Source organism: Triticum dicoccoides, chromosome 4B (genome assembly GCF_002162155.2).
Source record: "Triticum dicoccoides isolate Atlit2015 ecotype Zavitan chromosome 4B, WEW_v2.0, whole genome shotgun sequence".
Taxonomy (NCBI): domain Eukaryota; kingdom Viridiplantae; phylum Streptophyta; class Magnoliopsida; order Poales; family Poaceae; genus Triticum; species Triticum dicoccoides.
Window position 1 is genome coordinate 675835772 of NC_041387.1, and position 19405 is coordinate 675855176.

At 47.4% G+C, this 19405-nt stretch overlaps 4 protein-coding genes across 5 annotated transcripts; 1 reads left to right on the forward strand and 3 right to left on the reverse strand.

The window, feature by feature from the left end:
• Positions 1 to 859: 859 nt before the first annotated feature.
• On the forward strand, positions 860 to 2401 carry LOC119294323 (heat stress transcription factor C-2a-like). The gene has a single exon (XM_037572532.1). It carries the CDS (start codon positions 1031 to 1033, stop codon positions 1850 to 1852), a length of 822 nt encoding a protein of 273 aa, XP_037428429.1. The 5' UTR covers positions 860 to 1030; the 3' UTR covers positions 1853 to 2401.
• A 2000-nt stretch (positions 2402 to 4401) lies between these two features.
• LOC119292297 (basic transcription factor 3-like) lies at positions 4402 to 6969 on the reverse strand. The gene is made up of 6 exons (XM_037571144.1): positions 6827 to 6969; positions 6300 to 6367; positions 5750 to 5898; positions 5597 to 5653; positions 5055 to 5093; positions 4402 to 4878 (listed from the first exon to the last, which is right to left on the reverse strand). Exons 2-6 carry the CDS (start codon positions 6365 to 6367, stop codon positions 4655 to 4657), a joined length of 537 nt encoding a protein of 178 aa, XP_037427041.1. The 5' UTR covers positions 6827 to 6969; the 3' UTR covers positions 4402 to 4654.
• A 3517-nt stretch (positions 6970 to 10486) lies between these two features.
• LOC119292299 lies at positions 10487 to 15454 on the reverse strand. Of its 2 annotated transcripts, none has more exons than XM_037571148.1 (7): positions 15216 to 15454; positions 12434 to 12499; positions 11991 to 12045; positions 11456 to 11544; positions 11135 to 11196; positions 10962 to 11049; positions 10487 to 10842 (listed from the first exon to the last, which is right to left on the reverse strand). In XM_037571148.1, the coding sequence occupies exons 1-7, from the start codon at positions 15273 to 15275 to the stop codon at positions 10810 to 10812; spliced, it is 453 nt and encodes a 150-aa protein (XP_037427045.1). In that variant the 5' UTR covers positions 15276 to 15454; the 3' UTR covers positions 10487 to 10809. The 2 variants fall into 2 exon arrangements, with proteins under 2 accessions (XP_037427045.1, XP_037427043.1); XM_037571146.1 differs by having other exon boundaries at positions 10487 to 10845.
• Positions 15455 to 15639: 185 nt separating this feature from the next.
• Positions 15640 to 19184, reverse strand: LOC119292298 (protein IN CHLOROPLAST ATPASE BIOGENESIS, chloroplastic-like). Its single transcript, XM_037571145.1, has 11 exons — positions 18988 to 19184; positions 18419 to 18502; positions 17966 to 18040; positions 17828 to 17870; positions 17668 to 17725; positions 17298 to 17483; positions 17164 to 17226; positions 16992 to 17083; positions 16329 to 16410; positions 16134 to 16244; positions 15640 to 16047 (listed from the first exon to the last, which is right to left on the reverse strand). The coding sequence occupies exons 1-11, from the start codon at positions 19124 to 19126 to the stop codon at positions 15907 to 15909; spliced, it is 1074 nt and encodes a 357-aa protein (XP_037427042.1). The 5' UTR covers positions 19127 to 19184; the 3' UTR covers positions 15640 to 15906.
• Positions 19185 to 19405: the final 221 nt, after the last annotated feature.

A 19405-nucleotide genomic window follows, 5' to 3' on the forward strand; every position in this document is an offset into this window, starting at 1 on the left:
AGGGATGGTGGGTGACTTGCCCTTGGCCTTGCTGCCGTTGGCGCTGGAGAAGAGGCCCATCTCGTTGTGGTTGTGGTGGCTAGGGTTTGCCGGCGACGAGGGAGCAAAGGTGGGTAGATGTGGACGGCGAGTTTGGATGAGGACGGCCCCGCCGCACGGTCGGCTTAAAAAAGGACGAGCGTCGTCGCTGACGCGTGGGCCCGTCGTCATAAATTAAGCTGACTGCATGGGCAGCGGGTAGTTGGACGGCTGCCATGTGGGGACGCGGCGGATAGCGAGAAGGCGTGCGAAGCGTCCGTTCGGCGTCCGCGCCGATGCATTTGGGGCGCAAATTTGGGCCGCAAATACGTCGGCGTGGACGCGACGCGGACGTGATTTGGGTTTGGGTCGGCGCGTTGGGCCGCCACTTTTGTCCGCGCCAACCCAAACGGACGCAGCCGGACGAAATGGGTCGGCCCTTTGGAGTTGCTCTTAAAACATAGGACATCATCGCCGTTTCATCCTCATCTGACGAGGAAGACTCCATGAAATTGATGTAGAAGTACTTGTTGTCAGAATCCACCGTGTTTGTTTCGAAGTATCAAAGTAAATTAAAAAAATGGCAAGATTATGACATTTGGACACACATTTCTGGGGTGTGGTGTCCGCCGTGGACAACCGCTGCAGGGACAGAGGGCACCTGGGGCGACGGACGGATGAGCGAGGGGAGGGGACTCGCCTCCGGACATACGCGACGCTGCATTGGATGATAAAAATGGCCGTTTCCTGAGGATACTTCGCTTCAACTTGGCCGCTTTTGTCGACTCAGCGGCTACAAAATCTCGCCGCCCACGAGCGGCCGCCGCGTGCGCCACCACGCGTCGCTCCACCTGTCCTCCTCTCCCCCGTCGACATCCGGCCTACATAGAGAGCACCTCCGGTTGACACATCTCCACATCTCCCAGTCGCAGTCCATCCACTCCCCGTCCGTTCCCCACCCAGCAGCAAGCAAAGCACCTTCCCTTTCTCTTCTCTCCTCACCGTCGCGACGATGAGCGGCGGCGGCATGGACTCGTCGTCGTCGTCGTCCTCGGGCACGGGGGGCTCCGGCGCGGCGCCGTTCGTGGCCAAGACGTACGGGATGGTGGACGACCGGGCGACCGACGCCGTCGTCGCGTGGGGGCCCGCCGGCAACAGCTTCGTGGTCGCCGACCCCTTCGCCTTCTCGCGCGCGCTGCTGCCGGCGCACTTCAAGCACGCAAACTTCTCCAGCTTCGTGCGGCAGCTCAACACCTACGGCTTCCGCAAGGTGGACCCGGACCGGTGGGAGTTCGCGCACGCCTCCTTCCTCCGCGGCCAGACCCACCTCCTCCCCCGCATCGTCCGGCGCCAGAGCAGCAAGCGCGGCAAGGATAGCAGGGAGGAGGAGGAGGAGGAGAGCAGCAGCGCGGCGCTGGCGATGGAGGTGGTGCGGCTGAGGAAGGAGCAGAGGGCCACGGAGGAGCGCGTGGCGGAGATGTGGCGCCGGGTGCAGGAGACGGAGCGCCGGCCCAAGCAGATGCTCGCCTTCCTCCTCAAGGTGGTCGGCGACCCGGACGTGCTGCGCCGCCTCGCGGGCGGCCCAGGCTCGGGGGGCGGCCCGGACGAGGGCGCGGAGGAGGTCAAGAGGCCGCGGCTGCTGCTCGACGGGGACGGCGCGGGGGTGGACGGGGGGCTACTGTACCACCACAGCGGCAACCTGATGAACCTGGGGGAGGCCCTGGTGCCGGAGGAGCCGAGCGTGGACATGTACTACGCCGGAGGCGACGGGTTCGGCGGCGTGCAGGCGGACGGCGGGCCTCCGTACGCTTTCCACATGGACACCGGCTACTGATGGCCGTCGGCTCGGGCTTGGGCGGCTGGTGCGCGTGCTTCCGCCGGCGAACGAACTTCCACCGGAATTGCTCTGCTCTGTCTGTATGTATGTATGTATGTATGTATGTATGTAGAGGAAAGGAGGCTAGTAGGTAGAGGGGTAGGCTCTGACTTGTGGCTGTACTGTACAGGAGATGGAATCTCAAGCTGTGAGACCTATACATGTTTGAGAGGCCAGGAAATGTACACTGCTGGAGGCATATATATGCAGCATCACATCTCATGGATCTGCTCAGCTCAGGTCTCCTCCCCATTGCTGCTGAATACTTTAATTTTTTGCTTGATGAAGATGCGGTCCACATGATCCGGAGGGAGCTGATGCAGTGCTGCCTGGAAGATCAACTTTTCCCCACTCTGTTTTTCGAGCTGTAATAGTATCTTAACCACACAATTCCCCATGTTTTTACTTCTTCTGAATATTTGTAGTGGCTGAACGATCCATATGAGACATGCTTTCTTTACATATACTACCCCTCTCTGTTTAGATCTTATATTTCTTTACAGAGGAAATACATGAAATGGGACCGGGGATGTTTGATCCCTCATCATCTAAGAAAATTTAATTTTGGTTGATCGCAAGAAAACCAGTAAGACCGTCAGAAAAGAAAAAACTGAAAATTATTCACGTCATGCTCCGACGCGATAACGTCACGAATGCACACCAACACAGTACACATCGAAGAAACGTTCAGCCAAGAATGCAAATCATTTACACATAGCAAGAATGTATGAGGAGCTTAATTCGTTGCTCGTCTGAACCAAACCACCTTGCGCTCATCCACCCCATCAATCAAGTCTTTTGTAAAGAAACATAAGAACGACCCCGCAAAAAAAAACATAAGAACGTTTAGATCACTACTCCCTCAGTAAGCTAATATAAAAACGTTCAGAACACTAAAACTAAAAGTAGTGATCTAAACGCTCTTATATTTGTTTACAGAGGGAGTATCCCTTATGCGGGCCAAAACCTGCACTGGTTATCCGTTCCGAGAACGACCTTCTCCACACCCACTTCAACTGTCAGTTGCACGCATCGCCAACACGTCGATAATTCTACGTGCTCAGGAGCGGTGATATTGGAGAGAAAATGGCAAGCCCCCGCCCGGAACTGGCCATGGTGGTCATGCGCGACGGCTCCACTTCCCCCTCCTCGTCCCTGCTTCCGCATGACGCCATCATCTCTCGCAGCGTTTCGTTCCTGCTTTTTTATAACATACTCCCTCCGTCCCTAAATATAAGACGTTTTTATAGTTCAAATTAAATTACAAAAACATCTTTTATATTTAGGGACAGAGGTAGCACATGGTAGAGTGCCCTGCTGGCGTATGAAGTTTGTCTTATATTTAGGGATAGAGGTGGCACATGGTAGAGTCAAATATTCATTTATGAGCCCAGGCTCATATGCATCCGGTCAAGAAAAAAATCACAAAAATAATTCAAAAAAATGCTTTTTTTGCATGATAGATAATTTCGTGCGCGAGGTGCGCTCCTAATTTCAGATCATTTGGACATATGAGTACCTCTCAGCAAAAAATACAAATTGGGTCAGAACAATACATGAACAATAAACTTTTTTACATAACCCAGATTTGTCTTTTTTGCCGAGAACTACTCAGATGTCCAAATGATTTGAAATTTAAAGCGCACCTCACGCACCAAATTATCTATCATGCAAAAACAATGGAATTTTTTAATTTTTGCTAGTATTGCCGAGAACTACTCAGATGTCCAAATGATTTGAAATTTAAAGCGCACCTCACGCACCAAATTATCTATCATGCAAAAACAATGGAATTTTTTAATTTTTGCTAGTATTTGTTTTGAATTTTTTCTTCATCACAGGTGCAGACGAGCCTAGGTACCGAATTGCTGCTCACATGGTAGAGTGCCATACTCGCCTATGAAGTTTCACAAAGAAATGACAGCCGTGGCACGGTTAGGTGACAGTCAACTGAAAATCGATCCTTTCTCCTCCTGTCTCGACTGATTCAACCGACAAAACTTCGTCTTCAACCTCCGATCCACCTCCTGTTCATCCTCTCTCTCTCACTCACCACCACCAGCAGCCGGCGGCGCTCCCATGACCGCCTCACCACCTCGCCCTCCCCTGAACCACCCCCCACCGCCGGTCTTCCGCCACCCCAGCCATCCCTCTAGTCTCGGTCCTTCCTTCATTAAAAAATCGACTGACCAGAATTCAAAATTCGGCTGACTGACATGTAGCTAAACTGATTATGTTATGGCCTAATCCAACTGACATGTAGCTAAACTGATTATGTTATGGCCTAATCCAACAGTACTGAAATCTTTTTTCATCTCAAGCTCAGTACAGCTATCGCTTGTGATTCTAGGTAGAAAAGGAAATGATAAACCTCTCAGCGGCACTTCTCCACAAAACCACAAGAAACACACGCTACAACAGCAAAGTTGGGCATGCACATAGCAATTTCCTGAATATAAACCGACGCTGATCGGACCTGGATGGCAAACATTTCCGAGAACGACGCCTATCCATCAAACACTGGAACTGTGCATATCAAACACATTTGAAAGGTAAACGATAATTGTCGTCAAACTCGGTTCCGCCGTCGGTGGTTCGGACAGAACCCACGGCCGAGACAAAACCAACCGGAGGGGCGCTAGAAATGAAAGACGGGCCAGAGTTCTCACAGGACCATGTCTCCGGCATATACAGTAATAAGATGCCAATCAACCCTCAACCAACAAGGAACCCTTCACAACAATGAATGGCGTGACAAGATTACGACGACGACTCTTTCTTCTCCTCCGGCTCCGCTTCCTTCTTCGCCTCGGGTTCCTTCTTCTCCTCTGCCGCCTCCTCAAAGGTCTCTCCTGGGACGAGCTCTGGAACGTCGTCGTCGTCGTCCTGGGCAGCACCGATGCTGGCGCCGCCAGCCTCACCGCCAGGCATCTGCTTCTGAAACTGCTCGGCAAGCCTCCGCAGGTTGTCCAAGTTATCAGGGCCTGTAATCAAGGAATTTTGTATTGAGACATGGTACAAAGGCGCTTGCTTTGGTTCAGATGTTTTACTGTCTTATAGTTCAAGTATATGGTGTTATTCACACAGTGAGCAAGACATTTCACCAGAGCATAGGCAATTATTGGACTAGACTAATGTGAGAATGTACAGGGGGACATACCCAGTTGGTTGATAATTGTCGGCAGTAAATCTTGCAGCTCTGTAAAAAATAGAAGGCCAAAAATGACATTGCAGTCTCGTAAAGTCAAAGAATGTAGTGCTCACAATCACAAAGAACATATATGGTACAGCTGGAATTTAATGGTTCGGTTTGCATCAACTTTTATTGCATATGTAAACCAACTTAAAGAGGAACAAGAATGAAAAATATATAGTAACTAAGCCTGTATATAGTATGTAGCAAGGTGTACATCTTCAACCTTATGATATCATCATTAGTAAACTGTAACTTTACTTTCGAAACATAATGAGACTACCAACTTTGATGTACAAAAGCCATGTACACGCAGTTAAAGTTGATATCATATGCCCTCTACATTATAATATTTATGTACCATGAAACTTAAAGGTATATGTACAAATAAAGATCAGATCACTGCCAAAGCAGTTTGACATATCTTCAAGAGATACTTATGTTGCTCCAGAGAAAAAAGGCTACTTAATGAAACAATTAAGCCATGAAGATTCTAAAGCAGGGCTTACTTTTCGTCTGTGGTGTTCCACTGACAACCCATGTGTTTGCAGCAATAGATGCTTGCACTGCAGGAATCCAAGAAATACCAATGTTAGAAGAAATGTGTGAGTGGATCATTAGTTCTGCAGAAGTCATGGTTCTTCAGCATGTCGAAATTTCACCTTTCGGGTTCTGAAATTGGATGACTACATCATCCTTGAAAATGTTGACCTCTTCAATACCAGGAATGGTGTTGACTCCTACTCTTTTCAAGGTGCTTTGGAGCCTCTTGTCATCGGTGGTCGTGGTCTTGTGAACGGCCTTCTTCTTCCTGTCATTAGGAGAAAGCTTTTTATGCAAGTACAACAATAGGAGAAATGTTTCATATTTCTGTACTCTATAAGCTGACATGCGTCCACTAAATGGCGGCATTCACTGACACATCAATTTAGAAGTGTGACACCAGTGATGGTTGGATGATAATCAATATGCTCAGCCAGCAAGCTTCAAATTTGGCATTTCTACTCAGGATAGCAGCAATGGTTCACAGGGAACAAATCATTCATTCCGAGTATAAACATTTTAGGTCTGAAACGATCAATTTGCACAGGCAGATTGGATATATATGTATAGAACAGATGTCGTGCTGAAAGCAGGAAACACTAGTGTTGATAGCAAAACCAATTTGGCGTTGCTCATGGACAAGAGTAACAGAGCTAGCATAGTAAGCACCTGCGCACGCTGCCCTTGCCCCCGGTGCGCACGGCACCGGCCATCTTCTTCAGCTTGTCGACATTCATCTGCACGACACATACGAGTTGTTGCATTAATAAGAATAACAGCACTCTTAGTCAACGACATGGCAGCGTCCAGAGTCACTGACTACACAGACCACGCATGCTCTTCGGCCAAGAAGCAGAGCCATGGCGCTGCAGCGAGTTTCACAAATCTAGCAGCGGGCGGTTCATCCTAACCTAACCACCCCCAAATCCAGCCGAAGGACAGAGCAGCCAGATCGAATCTCACGAGCGCTCACTCCTCCGGCGCCCGCCTACCAGTCCGCCGGGCAAATCCAACCTAACCCATGGATGGAACCAAGGCGGCCAGCCAGCGAATCCACAGGCAGGACAGATCGACGGCAGCGCACCATTCCTCTCTGACCATCGGCCCGCCCGTCACGCGATCAAATCAAACTAAAAGCTGCGGCGGCAGAGCATAGCGCAGCGGGGGAGGGGAGGGCATGGGCGCTGGGGGCATACCTTGGGCAGGGGACGCCGGCGGCGGCGGCGGCGGCGAGGGGAATGGGGGGATTAGTGGGGGAGAAGATAGGGGTCGGGAGGCCAACCACTGCGAAAGGGGACTTTGCTTTCCTCCGCTGTGCTCGGCGTTAGGGTTTTATCAGCCCAGGGGCCGATCCTGGCCGTCCGATCCGACCACGCACGGCGGCCTGCCTCTAGCACCAAATTGTCAGAGGAAATGGATCTCTTTTTCTTTAGGGGTGAAATGGATCTTTCTAAAGGATGGAGCTTTATAGTTGTCACTGTAGAAAAATTGGCCATTTTGTTGGGATGATTTCGGTATATGATTGACGTATGATGTAATTTCACTGGGAAAATGTTGTGCTTAAATTATAGTTTTTCAAAAAAACTTCCGATCTATTGATCAAGTCAAGGTAGCACAAAAGAACGCAAGAAGTAAAAAGTGCATCCAGCTCACTAGACCACCTAGCAACAATTACAATAGCTGGAGTGAGCCTTTACAGAGCGGGGCAAACCTTGTTGTAGTAGACTGTTGAGAAGTCGTCATGCTAAGGCCCCATAGCACCAGCACATAAAAACAGCAAACCGCCGGCGATAAAGAGAAGCTTAGATCGAAAGGATGCAACTCGTACACACACAAACACAGACGGACAAAGACCGGATCCACATGGATCCACCGAAGACAAACGTCGACTGCATCCCGTGAGAGCTGTCGGAGACAAACCTTCACAAAACACCCCGATGATGCTAGAAGCACCACCGGGATGGGGGCAAGGCGGGGAGAATCTTGTTCCATCTTCACAGAACCGTCGCTGCCGCCTTGCCTCTCTAAACAGGACACAAATCCTAACAAAATTATAACACGTATTAAAAATAGAGCCCTCATGCCGGCTAAGGCCGGGATCCACCATACCTCTATGATCCTAAGACCACAAGGAGGTGAGGTTGACTGCCGGAGGCGCTGGCAAGAGGCACGAGAAACCCTAGCGCTTGGGTGCCTTGCATATGAGGGAAACGGGGTAGGAGCCGTCACAAACATACCTCGTGGAGCCAAATAAATGAGTATGTAGTTTGTGTACCTTTATTCATGTTTATTATTTGGTCATGTCATAAAAACATATGTTATGTAAGAACTCATCTAGGGACAGATTATAACAAGACTTCAGTGGCAAAAAATACGTAAATGGTCCTGGTTGATGCACTTGCCGGTGACGCAGAATCTTTGAGGCACCTTTCATCAAAAGCTATTTTACCATAGGACACACTCAACCCAATTGAAGAAAACCAACATGAAAGAAGTATATTGCATAAACAATAACTAAGGGAGTAAGAAAAACGGAGTTATCAAAAGGAAAAAAAGCAACCAACAAAACTTCACTTGTTGTCTTGCCCATTGAAGATGCCGCACACTATGTTGGGATTGAAGAAGCTAAGATCTAAGAGTACCGTGTAAGATTTACCCCCAACCCCCATAACCCTTGTACTCAATCCGGATTGAGAACCTCAATTCCATCGATACTACAAACTCATGACGATGTTATGATCACTGCTATGCATATTTACCCCAATTCCCCATTCCCCGGATCGAACCTAAACGCGAACGAATGCAAATGAGTACGCGAGGAGGTGAAAAAAGTGCTCACCGCCATTGCCGAACTGCTGGAGGTGATGATGCGGATGCCGGTGAAGGGGTCGGAAGTCGCCTTGCTGTTCTTTGATCTACTGAACGCTGTCGCCGTCGGTGAGAGTGGAGGGAAGGGAGAGGGAGTGGCGAGGGGGCGGTGAGGGTAATAACTGTCGGCTTTTCGGCAAGCAACGCGGCTTCTCGAGCGTGGCTCCTCGTGTGCAGGGCCCGCGTCCCACGTGCATTGCGCGGGCCTGGCTTTGGAGAAACTGCCAATTCCAGCGTTGCTAGCGAGACAGGCCTAGAGATGCTTTGAGTTTCGTACTATGCAGGCCCAACAGTGAACACGGGCAACCAAACGGACCACAATCTTCCCTTACGGGCCTGATTGGCCTGTATGCAGGCAACAAACATGTCCGAAAGGTACCCTCTCTACTCTGCGCGTCTTTTTTACACTGCAGTAGTCCCCAACGGGGCCTCCTATATGATGTTGCGTCATATAGACGCCCAATGAACGCAGCCGGAAATATTTTTTTAAGGAACACCTGCAATTTTATTCATACTCATAACAATTACAGGTACACCGACTCGATCTAATTAAACCCATTAAGATCGCCAGAATAGCGGCCAACCAGCTATGCCATGTGGCGCAAATTGGTTGCCTGTAGTGAGAAAGCTTTTAAAAATAGATGAAGGTGAGGAATTTTTCTAAATACTTCTTTTCTTTTTAGATGGAGGTGAGGACTCCGTATATTTTTTTTAAGTGGCGCTCGTTCGTAGTCCGCGGTGGTAATTTTTTTCTTTTTTTCTTTTTTTTTTAAGATGGAGGTCAGATTTTTTTTTCTGAGATATTTTTTAGAGGGAGGCGAGGACCTCATGTATTTTTCTAAATGAAAATGTGCGCATAGTTTTCTTTTAAAGCGCCCTAACAACTAGTGCAAGAAAAAAGGTCGCCCCAGCAGCGAACCGTATTTATAGCAGAAACATGGACGTGTGTAGCGAACACGAGACGTCCGATCTCAAGCGCATGATCCTGCCACTTGACACAAAAAGTTTTGGTGACTAATGGGTAGCGCTGACTATCAAGAACTATGAATAGTAACTTATTTGGAAGTTTTCTGAAATTTGAAACACGTTTTTTTTAAATTGAATCTTCTTTGAAACGTAAACGTTTTTCAAAAGTGTGAACAATTGTTTGAAAATGCGATTTTTTTGACACATGAACAATCTCTGAAAAATTGGAACACATTTTGAAAACTGAGAACAAACATTGTAATTCCAAACAATTTTTGAAAATCCATTTTTTTAACACATGAACAAATTTGAAATTCTGAACATTTTCTGAAATTGCGAACAATTTTTTAAAAACAGCAACAAAATTTGGAACTCTTATTTTTTTTGAAAACAAGAACATGTTTCGAAATTCTAAACATTCTGGAAAAAAGATAACAATGTTTTAGAACATGAACAAAATTTTGGAATTTTCAATCATTTTTGAAACCATGAACAAATTTCAAAATTCCAATCTTTTTTGGAAAACACGAACAATTTTTGAAATCATTAACAAAATTTGGGATTTTCGAACATATTTTTTAAAAAATGAACATTTTTTGAATATGTTGACCATTATTTGAATTTTGTGGTTTTTAAAACAAAAAATGAAAATGAAAAAGAAACAGAAAAGAAAAATAGAAACTGAAAAGAAACGAAATTGTTTGAAAATGCGTTAAAAGAAAACTGAATCTCTTTTGAAATGCGAACGTTTTCCAAAACTGTGAACAATTGTTTGAAAATGCAATTTTTTTCAAAAGACGAACAATCTTTGATAAATTGGAACACATTTAAAAAATGAGAACAAAAATTGAAGGTCCAAACAGTTTTTGAAAATTTGAACAACTTTTGAAACTTCAGCTTTTTTGAAAGCATGAACAAATGCTGAAATTATGAACAATTTTTAAAATCGCAGACATTTTTTTAAAGGCAGCAACAAAATTTTGAAGCTGACCTGGCTAATACTCAATCAACAATTCCAAATGTAGTGTCCAAAGAGAATTACTCAATATTTACAAGCATAACCCGGTAGCAGCAGCATCCCAGATGTCCAAAAGATATACAGATGTCGAAAAGAAATAATAGTTCAAAGGGAATTTCAGCGGTGTGGAAGCAAAAACTTAAGCATGGGTGAGCCTTATCCATGCTTAACCACCTAGCTAATGTCTCTGTAAACTCAACCTAGTCATCACAAAGAGGAATTAATGTCTGTACAGGGCATGTATGTACACTGGCACACAATTTCTATCGATGGCGAGAAAAGGACGGCGAGTAGCGTTTGGGAAGAGACCCCATTTCAAAGCGACGCTCATGGCGCCGGGGTGGCAGCATCCTCTCCAGCCTGCTGAATTGTTTTATCCATGCAGAGGAAACAAGGGGTATGTAAGATCGGATGAAAAATTACAGCTAGACATAGATGCGAATTGAGCAGGGCAGGTAAGGTGTGCGGAGTTCAGTTACCGGTGCGTCGCCGCGGTCCTTCAAGACGTCCTCCCATTCTTCATCGCCTACCGCGAGTCCTTCCATGACAGAAGCCATGTCCTTTACTCTGCACAGGCAAAATTGTGTCGCGCTTTCAGTTTCAGAGTTTTTCGCTAACTGGAGTGCACATATTCAAATTTTTGTTGATTTACTTGTTCTGCATAGCATCCATGTTCATCTTCACATAGTAAAAGTAGTCCAGACAGTTATTCACCTGTGACAGAAGAAGAAAAAGAAGCCAGGTCATTACTAAAGGGGATTAAGCCATGTGGCTAAGCACAGCAGCATCAAGCCTCAAGCCAACCTGTATGCTAGATGGAACTTTCAGACAATAACCTCATGAAATAGGATAAACATTAATAAGAAAGAAATCACCCAAGTACTGCAAATGCAGATGCCCAGGAAAAAGACCCAGCAAATTAGTTTCAGACAATATCATGGTAGTATAAACACAGGGATGTAAAAAAGCAGACCTCTCCTGTTCTCAAGATTTCTTCTATTTTATCCATAAGCCTGTTATTATCCCGAATAATGTCTTGAGCACTCCTGGAGTCTAGAGTCTCTATGGCATAAAAGAAGGTTAATCAGGCATGCAAGTTTGATCAAAGGCGTCAGGACTAGAGAAACGCTGGTCAACGCAACATTTACAGAGTAACAAAATTACTACAGCCTGTACATCAGACACAAAACAAAAAATACTCCCTCTGTAAACTAATATAAGAGCGTTTAGATCACTACTTTAGTATTCTAAACGCTCTTATATTAGTTTACGGAGGAAGTAATAAATAGCTACACATAGTTGATACATTTTTTTGGCAACTAAAGATAATTTAAGGGGTTTATAATGCAAAATAAAAATATATGCAAAAATACTTATGCGCAGAAAATCGTGATAAACTGAACCCTCAAAAGAAGTGATATGTGGTAAATGAGAGGAAAGTATTTCTTGACAGAATAACATGAGAAAATAAAGAGCGTATGGATCATGGTATGGAAAGCCAAATCTACCTTTGGACAGGGGATGCTTGTTGTTTTTCTTGTTAGCAACCTTGGTTCCCTTTGTCTGTCCAGTAATAACAGAGATTGCGGAGCACGGTGAAATTACTGTTAGTTAAACATCGAAATACAACACTCGATTTGTAAAGACAGGCTCATATCAGATCAATTTTCATTCCTTCCAGCATTGCCATAATGCTAATATATATTCAGTCAGGCGGAAATAAGGAAGGTTGGGACATTAACATGTCGGCGTCTCTCAGCATTAGTGAGCAAAGATTGCATGTCACAAATATTTGTCAGTCTACCTTCATGAATGGTCATACATAATAGAAGCGCAAATATTTTAAGAACAAATATTTGTTCTTAAAATGTTTCAGACCAATGTGCTAAGCTAGAGTTCTGTAAAGATGACATTCAGAAGGACATGCTGTACTGCAATGCAATGCAATTACCTTGGTAAAATTTGCTACTGCAGATTTTTCTTGCCCCAGCTGTGCTTGCCTAGCAGCTTCCTTCTTCTGCCACAATGACAAAAACTTGATCAAGGCATGGCACACAAGAGTTCATCTAACCGGATCAAAATTAGGCCTATCGGCATTCTTGTGATGTAGGAGTATACATTTAACCAGATGAAACATTCTCTAGTCGGAGCAAGTGCCCAAATACGTACCTCCAACTCTGACAGCCAGCGGATCCGATACGCGACATCAAGCGCCGTATTCTCCGCGGCAGAAGAGTCAGTAAAGGGAGGGAATCCATGGCGGATTCGGCAGAAGAGTCAGTAAAGTCTTGGTGTCACTCAGTCAAAACAGAGGCTCTGCTCTGCTCTGCTAATGGCGACAGCAAGGCGCAGCACGTACCGGGAGAGGCCTCGGTGCAGCAGCTGGTCCTCCTCCGCGGACCACGCCGTGGACGGCTTGTCGCCGCACCGCGCCGCCACGCGAACCATCTGGGCCACCTCGCTGTCATGCTCCTGCTGCGGCGCGTCGAGGTATGCGGCCTGCGGGTGGTCCGGCATCGGCTGATAAGCGCCGCCTACCGGAGAGTCGGTGGCTCTCGCGTGGGCGCAGCCCAGACCCGGCTCGGCACGGCCGCGGTGGGCACGGGCGGCGAGTCGGCCATGGCCGGCTGGTACACCGGCAGCGATCTAATCAGGCACTCCAGCGGCACGCAGAGCGAGTTGACGCCCGCCCCGTCGCTCATGAGCGCGCTCAACCCGTCGCCGCTCATCATCCTCGTGAGCGGCTCCTCCACGCCGCCGCCGCCCGCGGGGAGAGTCGTCAGCGGCCCTCGCCCGGGCGCAGCCGAGACCGGGCGAACCGGAGGACGACCGGCTCGGCCCGCCCGCGGGGGGCACGGGCGGGGAGTCGGCCATCCCCGTTTGGCACGCGGCCAGCGATCTCGCCAGGAACTCGGGCGGCAGAACGCAGAGCGCGTCGGCGCCCGCCTCGTCGCTCAAGAAGGCACTCAGCTCGTCGCCGCTCATCCCCATGAGCGCCAGCGGGTCCTCCAACTCCAAGCCGTCCACGAGCCGGTCGTTCTCCAGGAACGCGTCGCGGGCAAGCATCGGCGGGCCCTCCCCCGGCGCCAGCGCGCCGTTCCCAGCGCCCCGCGCCAACCCGTACATGAGGAAGTCGTTCCCCGCGCAGCCCCCCTGCATCTGCATGGGCAGGTCCGCCGGGCGGTGGGCGGCGGCGACGTAGCTAGAGCCCGGCGCCTGCGGAGGAGTCGGAGTCGGGTGGAAGAAGGGCGGCTGGGCTTTGCTCGCGTCGTCGTGGCCGGAGAGGAGGTGCAGGCAGAGCTGGTGGATGTCGGGGCCGAGCGCGTACATCTTACCCGGCCGGGGCTGGCGATCGCGGAGGAGGGGAGGGAGGAGAGCTAGCTAGCTAGGGTTCCGGGGAGGATGGGGGTTGGGGATTGATCTCATCTCGATCGGGGACGGGAGGGGAGACCCGGGCGGCGCCGCGACGTAGGTAGCGTAGGCAGTTGAGAAGTTGAGATGAGAGGGAGAGGGAGGGCGGGCGTCGTGGGGGAAGCGGTTTTCTTTTCTTCCCGAGTGAATGAAACAGAAACGGCTAGCCAGCCCACAAGGGAAGCCAAGTCCTCTTCCTCCTACATCCACCAACGGGCAAGTTGTGAGCATAGCTCGATGCCACCTATGCCCCTCTGCCTCAGCGGAGCAAGCTTTTTCAAACTCACGAGCTTGTACAAGCAGCGACCGGGAAGTCCTTGATGCATACCAGGGGATGCCGGCGGTCATATGATCTGCGAAGCAAATCGCCACCCCGGAGAAGATACCACAGATAAGGGCCTTTAGAAACTCCAAAGACCACGAAAGCCAGCCGAATACATGCCGGTCCACTGGAAACGTAAACTTGCTGGATCCCGGAAGACCCGCCAGAGACACGTATCCGCACGCCCTCTGCCAGATAGAAGCACAGTAATGGAACAGGGAAAGAGTGGGGAAAACATTATTCCTACACTGGAACAACACCGCCGCCTTGCCGCCCCAAGCCAAACTGAAAGACTCTTAAAGAAAACCTGAAAAAAGTCACCCATGCATTAGGGTTCAAATCCTTCAAAATTGAGACACTTATTTTGGGACAAAGGGAGTATGATCTAAAGAGCTTCCATAGGGGATAATCCTTCGGGTTCAAATCCTCCAAAATTCCTACGAAAATCCTTCAAATCAAAGAGGCCCTACCCCACAAAAATAATAATTCAAAGAGGCCCTAAAAAGGAAACTGAAACTGAAGTAAAGAAAAACAAGCAACTAGAACATGCTCCATTGAAAATTATGGAGTTGCGCTCTGTTTTGGCCACCAACAGCTAAGTATGCATTGAAAATTATGTATTTCTTTGTCTCCTGAAAGTGTCTATAACGAGAGCTTTTCTACCAGGGGCAAAAATCCCTCTGATATTCCAGAAGATACTACTCATGACAACATTTTTTGCAGACCTTGTACCAAAGGTCCTCACTAATAAGCAAATCATCAGCCTAATCATGAAACTGAGACTCGTCATTACCAGTAACTAACTTGTTATTTACACGATTAGTGGGAGACAGGAGATCATCAGCCATATCTCCATGCTCAAAAGGTTTTAAACTTTTATCTACATGAGTTAAATCAACTAGAGGGTGATCAGCTAGAACATCAGAAATATCTACTCCTGCAGTGTGAGCAACAAAATGAAATCTATCATTATGCAGTAAAGAGGGGTTATGGTTGGTACCTGCAGGCTTAAGGATCTCAAGATTTTCACCTTCTTGTTCTCCTGGGCTAGCTCCATCATGGTCTTCCCCTTGCAGTCAAATCTTGTGCTCTGCAGCTTGGACAGGGCTCCACTTCTCTTTCAAAGCTGGTGGCATCTGGGATAACTCCTTCTGGCTGCTCATCTTGTTGGTCTCCCCCCATAGGTTCTTGTCCAGCATCAATCAGATCCATCTCCTAGCAAATTGAAGCACTGATTTTCATCAGGGTGGTCAGCTACAATCATAAGTTAGTTGAGTTACATAGCTAGTCAGTATTTGCCAATCTCAAAATCAGGGGCTCAAGTGTCGAATTGATATGCCACATCACCGCCGATGTGGATAGACGCATCGGCTCCTGTCCAGATTCGACATGTTTTGAAACTTGGTTGATCAAATAACCAAATGTTGCAACAATTTGAGGTTTATTTAGTATATTCTTAATCATGAATATACATACACAGACGGCAAAAAGAAATCGAATAAACTGGGCATTATTTTCGCTCGTGCGACGTGACCACAAAGATACGCCTACGATCCACACGCTGGAATAGTTTCTTCTTGCTCATAAAAGCTAAGCCTACACTACACTTCTCAGTCCGAACTCCGAAGCCGAGTGCCGCAAAAAATTTCGAAGCAGCATCGTGCACGTAGGAAACATGAACTGCAGGTGTTCTATTCCCTATAAGCGATGAACTTCGCAATGTCATGGATCCCAGCCTCTCTGTAGCAGTCGGCGATCCGATCCACGACTTCGTCCCAGTTGCCGTCAACCGTGGCCAGATCCATCAGAAACGCCGCCTCGTCAAGGACCACCTGCAGTTCGAGAAGCTCATGTGACAGGGTGCAGGGAAGCAACTGGGCATCTATGATGGAATGGTAGGCAGTTTGTTGTTACAGACCTGCTCTGGAGCTTTTCCTTTCTTCAGATCGTCTTGTTTGCCCTCTTCGGATACCTTCTCTCTTATGAACTCGATCTGCTCATCCTCCCACCCAGCTAGTTCAGCTGCCTCCTGTCGAAGCAGAAAGTAAAAGGTTGCTCAGCTGAGACATAGAAGCAGAAAGTGAAAAGCAGAAGGTAACAGGAGAAACCATACTTCGTATCTACAGCCTAGTGTCCACCATGGTGACTTCAAAGCCACTCGAGCTGATTCTTTGGCTTCAGATGTACGCCCAATTCTGAAGAAAAGAACAAGCAAAATTAGGAACCCTGATTCTTTACATGTACACCACAGATTTTATTCAGGCACTTATATAGATGAAATGTTATCTGATTTACAACATGTATGACAGCGCAGTTGCCAAACATTAGCACGTCATTGCTTCGTTATTTATTCACAACGTTAGTGTTGTCCTGCTAGTCCACAGCACTTGGAGAACTTCTTAGATCTCTATTCTTTTACGAAATTTACACCACAATCAGATAACTCTCAAATCAGAACTCAATTGAAAGTACTATTAGCAATCTTATATCAATAGATATTTTTACCACAAACGAATTCTAGTCGGTTCGGTCCAGCACAAGCAAAGGTGCAGCAGAACAGCAAGATGCCATAATAACTGCTTGACTCATATTTTGCTAGGGATCACCATTCACCAGCGCACACTGTGCTCATGAAAAGTGTAACTACACAGTGAGGGCCTAATTGATAGAACATCAATCACACACCTAGTAGATATTTCCGGTCAAAAACTACCTAGTAGATACAACATCTGATGAAATAACATATAATTATGCGATACAGCTCACACATCAGTACCTTTTTTGAACTTCTGAGTTGAACACAAAGGGTCTTCCAAATCCAGGAAATTGATCTCTAGTATAGAATTCTGAAGTAATAAGAGCGGAGACCTGAAGGGCAAACGCAACGTACATTAAATCTCGTCAGATAAACATGAATAATGTATCTCCGGAGAAGGAAAGAGTTTTACATTATCTCCTTTTTCCAGGTGGCGTGATGCTTTCCTTTCTAGAATGTCTGGAAAGAGTCCAACCTACAGTAAGATATCAGTAAAGATAACTCTCCTCAAACTCAGTAGTTACAAACTGAGGTGTATCTCTCAACCTTCTTCAACAAATAGACATCAAGATCTGCCGTCTGCGATTCTTTGAGATCCCCTCTTTTGTAAATGTTTGGACCAGCTTCCCCTACAGCAGACCATAAATCGTCTCGAACAGCAGACCATAAATCATCACCACTCTCAGCTCTGCTATCAGCCTCAACAAGTATTCTATGAATATATTGATTGACCTGATAAATATGAGTAAAATTTGTAAACGGATTGCATGTACACATGTAGTAAAATACTTCCTCCATCCCAAAATAAGTGTCTCAACTTTGTATTAACTTTAGTACAAAGTTGTACTAAAGTTGAGACACTTATTTTGGGACGGAGGGAGTATAACATTGCAAACACATAGCAATACAGACTTACGTTTTTAGCCAAAAGCCATAGCCCATGGCTACGCACTTCCACTACAGGCATTTCCATCCTGAAAGACAAGCAGATGTAGACACACCATTTAAATACCAGTTCCAGCTTCCAGAGGTGAAAACAATAAAAATTTATAACAGTATACGGAGGGGCAACTAACCCACTTGGAGCAGTTGGCCATCTCAGTAGGGATGTCAAGTTACCTACATTTTGAATAATACTGTCAGGCCTTTGAGCTTACATCATAATGTCCATAATCATTGTCCAAGCGAATAATTCAGTCTAGACAAATCCAAACCTTGTGGGCTTTCCGACAGGGGAACAACAAGTGGAATGAGCCCTCTCTTAGCTCCAGGAGAAACTATCTTCTCACCTGCCAAGCGCCAAATGTATTCTTGACATCAAGGTGAAGAGAGACCAGGAGCTACAATTTTAACACAATGCTTTCTCTAGGTGGCGCTATTCTAAGTTTCTGACCAGAGACCACCTATGGAAAACTAAAATTAAAACTTCTACTGTATTAAGAAAGACAATGGGATCACAGTTGTTGACACTGCTGAAACCCATTGAGTAAGCATTGCCCAATAATAGATACTCCCTCTGTAAAGAAATACAAGAGCAGTGATCTAAACACTCTTATGTTACTTTTCGGAGGGAGTAGATGATTTCAGTTTGCATGACAAAGGGTCTGTTGGCACGACCGAAGAATCCATGGAAATGAAAAATGTTACTGAGATATGCGAAGTCGTACCTCGTGCATGAAGCACGTTCAGTAAAGAGTTCAGATGCTCCGGGGGGTCGGTCACGGCGATTTCGTTGACAAAGGACACATGATCTGAAGAATTCAACAGGAACAAAGAAAGAACTATCAGAAACCTCGGCTAGCAAACGGAAAAGGGGCAGAGCAGAGTAATTGCATGGATGATGATGCAATCAGCAGAGCAGCATAGGCAGAAATGTGCTCTGTTAAGCTGCAGCTCCACTGGACTCTGCTCAAACAGTCTACTAGAGAGTAACCACATCTCTGGAAAATGGTAGCTGAGGTCCATTCCTATTTCCTAGAAGTAATGATACGAGTCTATAACCACAATGACATTGCGGATCCAGCCGGCTCCCCGAATCTAATGCCATAGCAGAAGCTCATCAACCAATAATCATATATACAAGTATGTCTTCATTAGATTTATTTGAATGACAAAATAAGCCTAAGAATTCATCTCTCTATAAGCAGCGCGGACTACTCGATTCATCGAATAGGATGGCCGCAATCATGCAGGGAACTAACTAACGTCCATAAGAAGCACTATGCGGCGGCCTCACCGTACGAAGTGGCGGCGGCGGCGGCGGCGACCGAGGAGGAGGAGGAGGAGGCGCAGCGGGCGGCGACGAACGACACCCCTCCGAGCGCTCTCCGCGGCGCCTGCAGCACGGACGCGGCCGCGGCCGCCGCGGGCCTCATCTCGCCGTGGCCGGGGGGTGCGCGGGCGGCGGAGCGAGCGGCGCTGGGACTGGGACCGGGAGGGCTTGGGCGACGCGGGGCGCTGCTGGCCTCACGCTGCCTTCGCTTGGGTTGGGCCTAACAAACAAAGCTGTCCCGATCCGACAAGACGGGGACCGCTCCCACCTACGGCCCAGCAGAGAGCCGAGCCGAGATATCGATCCAATGGCTGCCGAATTCCGGCCCAGGATTTCCAGATTCCCTCCCTCCCTCACCCACCCACCCACCCACCAAAAAAGA

Bases quoted from the DNA above. Each gene is read 5' to 3' on its own strand.
- LOC119294323 (XM_037572532.1), top strand. From the start codon at position 1,031: ATGAGCGGCGGCGGCATGGACTCGTCGTCGTCGTCGTCCTCGGGCACG.
- LOC119292297 (XM_037571144.1), bottom strand. From the start codon at position 6,367: ATGAATGTCGACAAGCTGAAGAAGATGGCCGGTGCCGTGCGCACCGGG. The intron at 5,899-6,299 runs GTGCTTACTATG...TCCTAATGACAG, and splicing joins GGCAAGGGCAGCGTGCGCAG to GAAGAAGAAGGCCGTTCACA. The intron at 5,094-5,596 runs GTAAGCCCTGCT...TATTTTTTACAG, and splicing joins TGGAACACCACAGACGAAAA to AGCTGCAAGATTTACTGCCG.
- LOC119292299 (XM_037571146.1), bottom strand. From the start codon at position 15,275: ATGATGGAGCTAGCCCAGGAGAACAAGAAGGTGAAAATCTTGAGATCC. The intron at 12,500-15,215 runs GTACCAACCATA...TCATTGTGGCAG, and splicing joins TGAGATCCTTAAGCCTGCAG to AAGAAGGAAGCTGCTAGGCA. The intron at 12,046-12,433 runs GTAATTGCATTG...ATTACTGGACAG, and splicing joins CAGTAGCAAATTTTACCAAG to ACAAAGGGAACCAAGGTTGC.
- LOC119292298 (XM_037571145.1), bottom strand. From the start codon at position 19,126: ATGAGGCCCGCGGCGGCCGCGGCCGCGTCCGTGCTGCAGGCGCCGCGG. The intron at 17,484-17,667 runs GTAAGTCTGTAT...CATATTTATCAG, and splicing joins TATGGCTTTTGGCTAAAAAC to GTCAATCAATATATTCATAG. The intron at 16,411-16,991 runs GTACTGATGTGT...TCTTTTCTTCAG, and splicing joins AACTCAGAAGTTCAAAAAAG to AATTGGGCGTACATCTGAAG.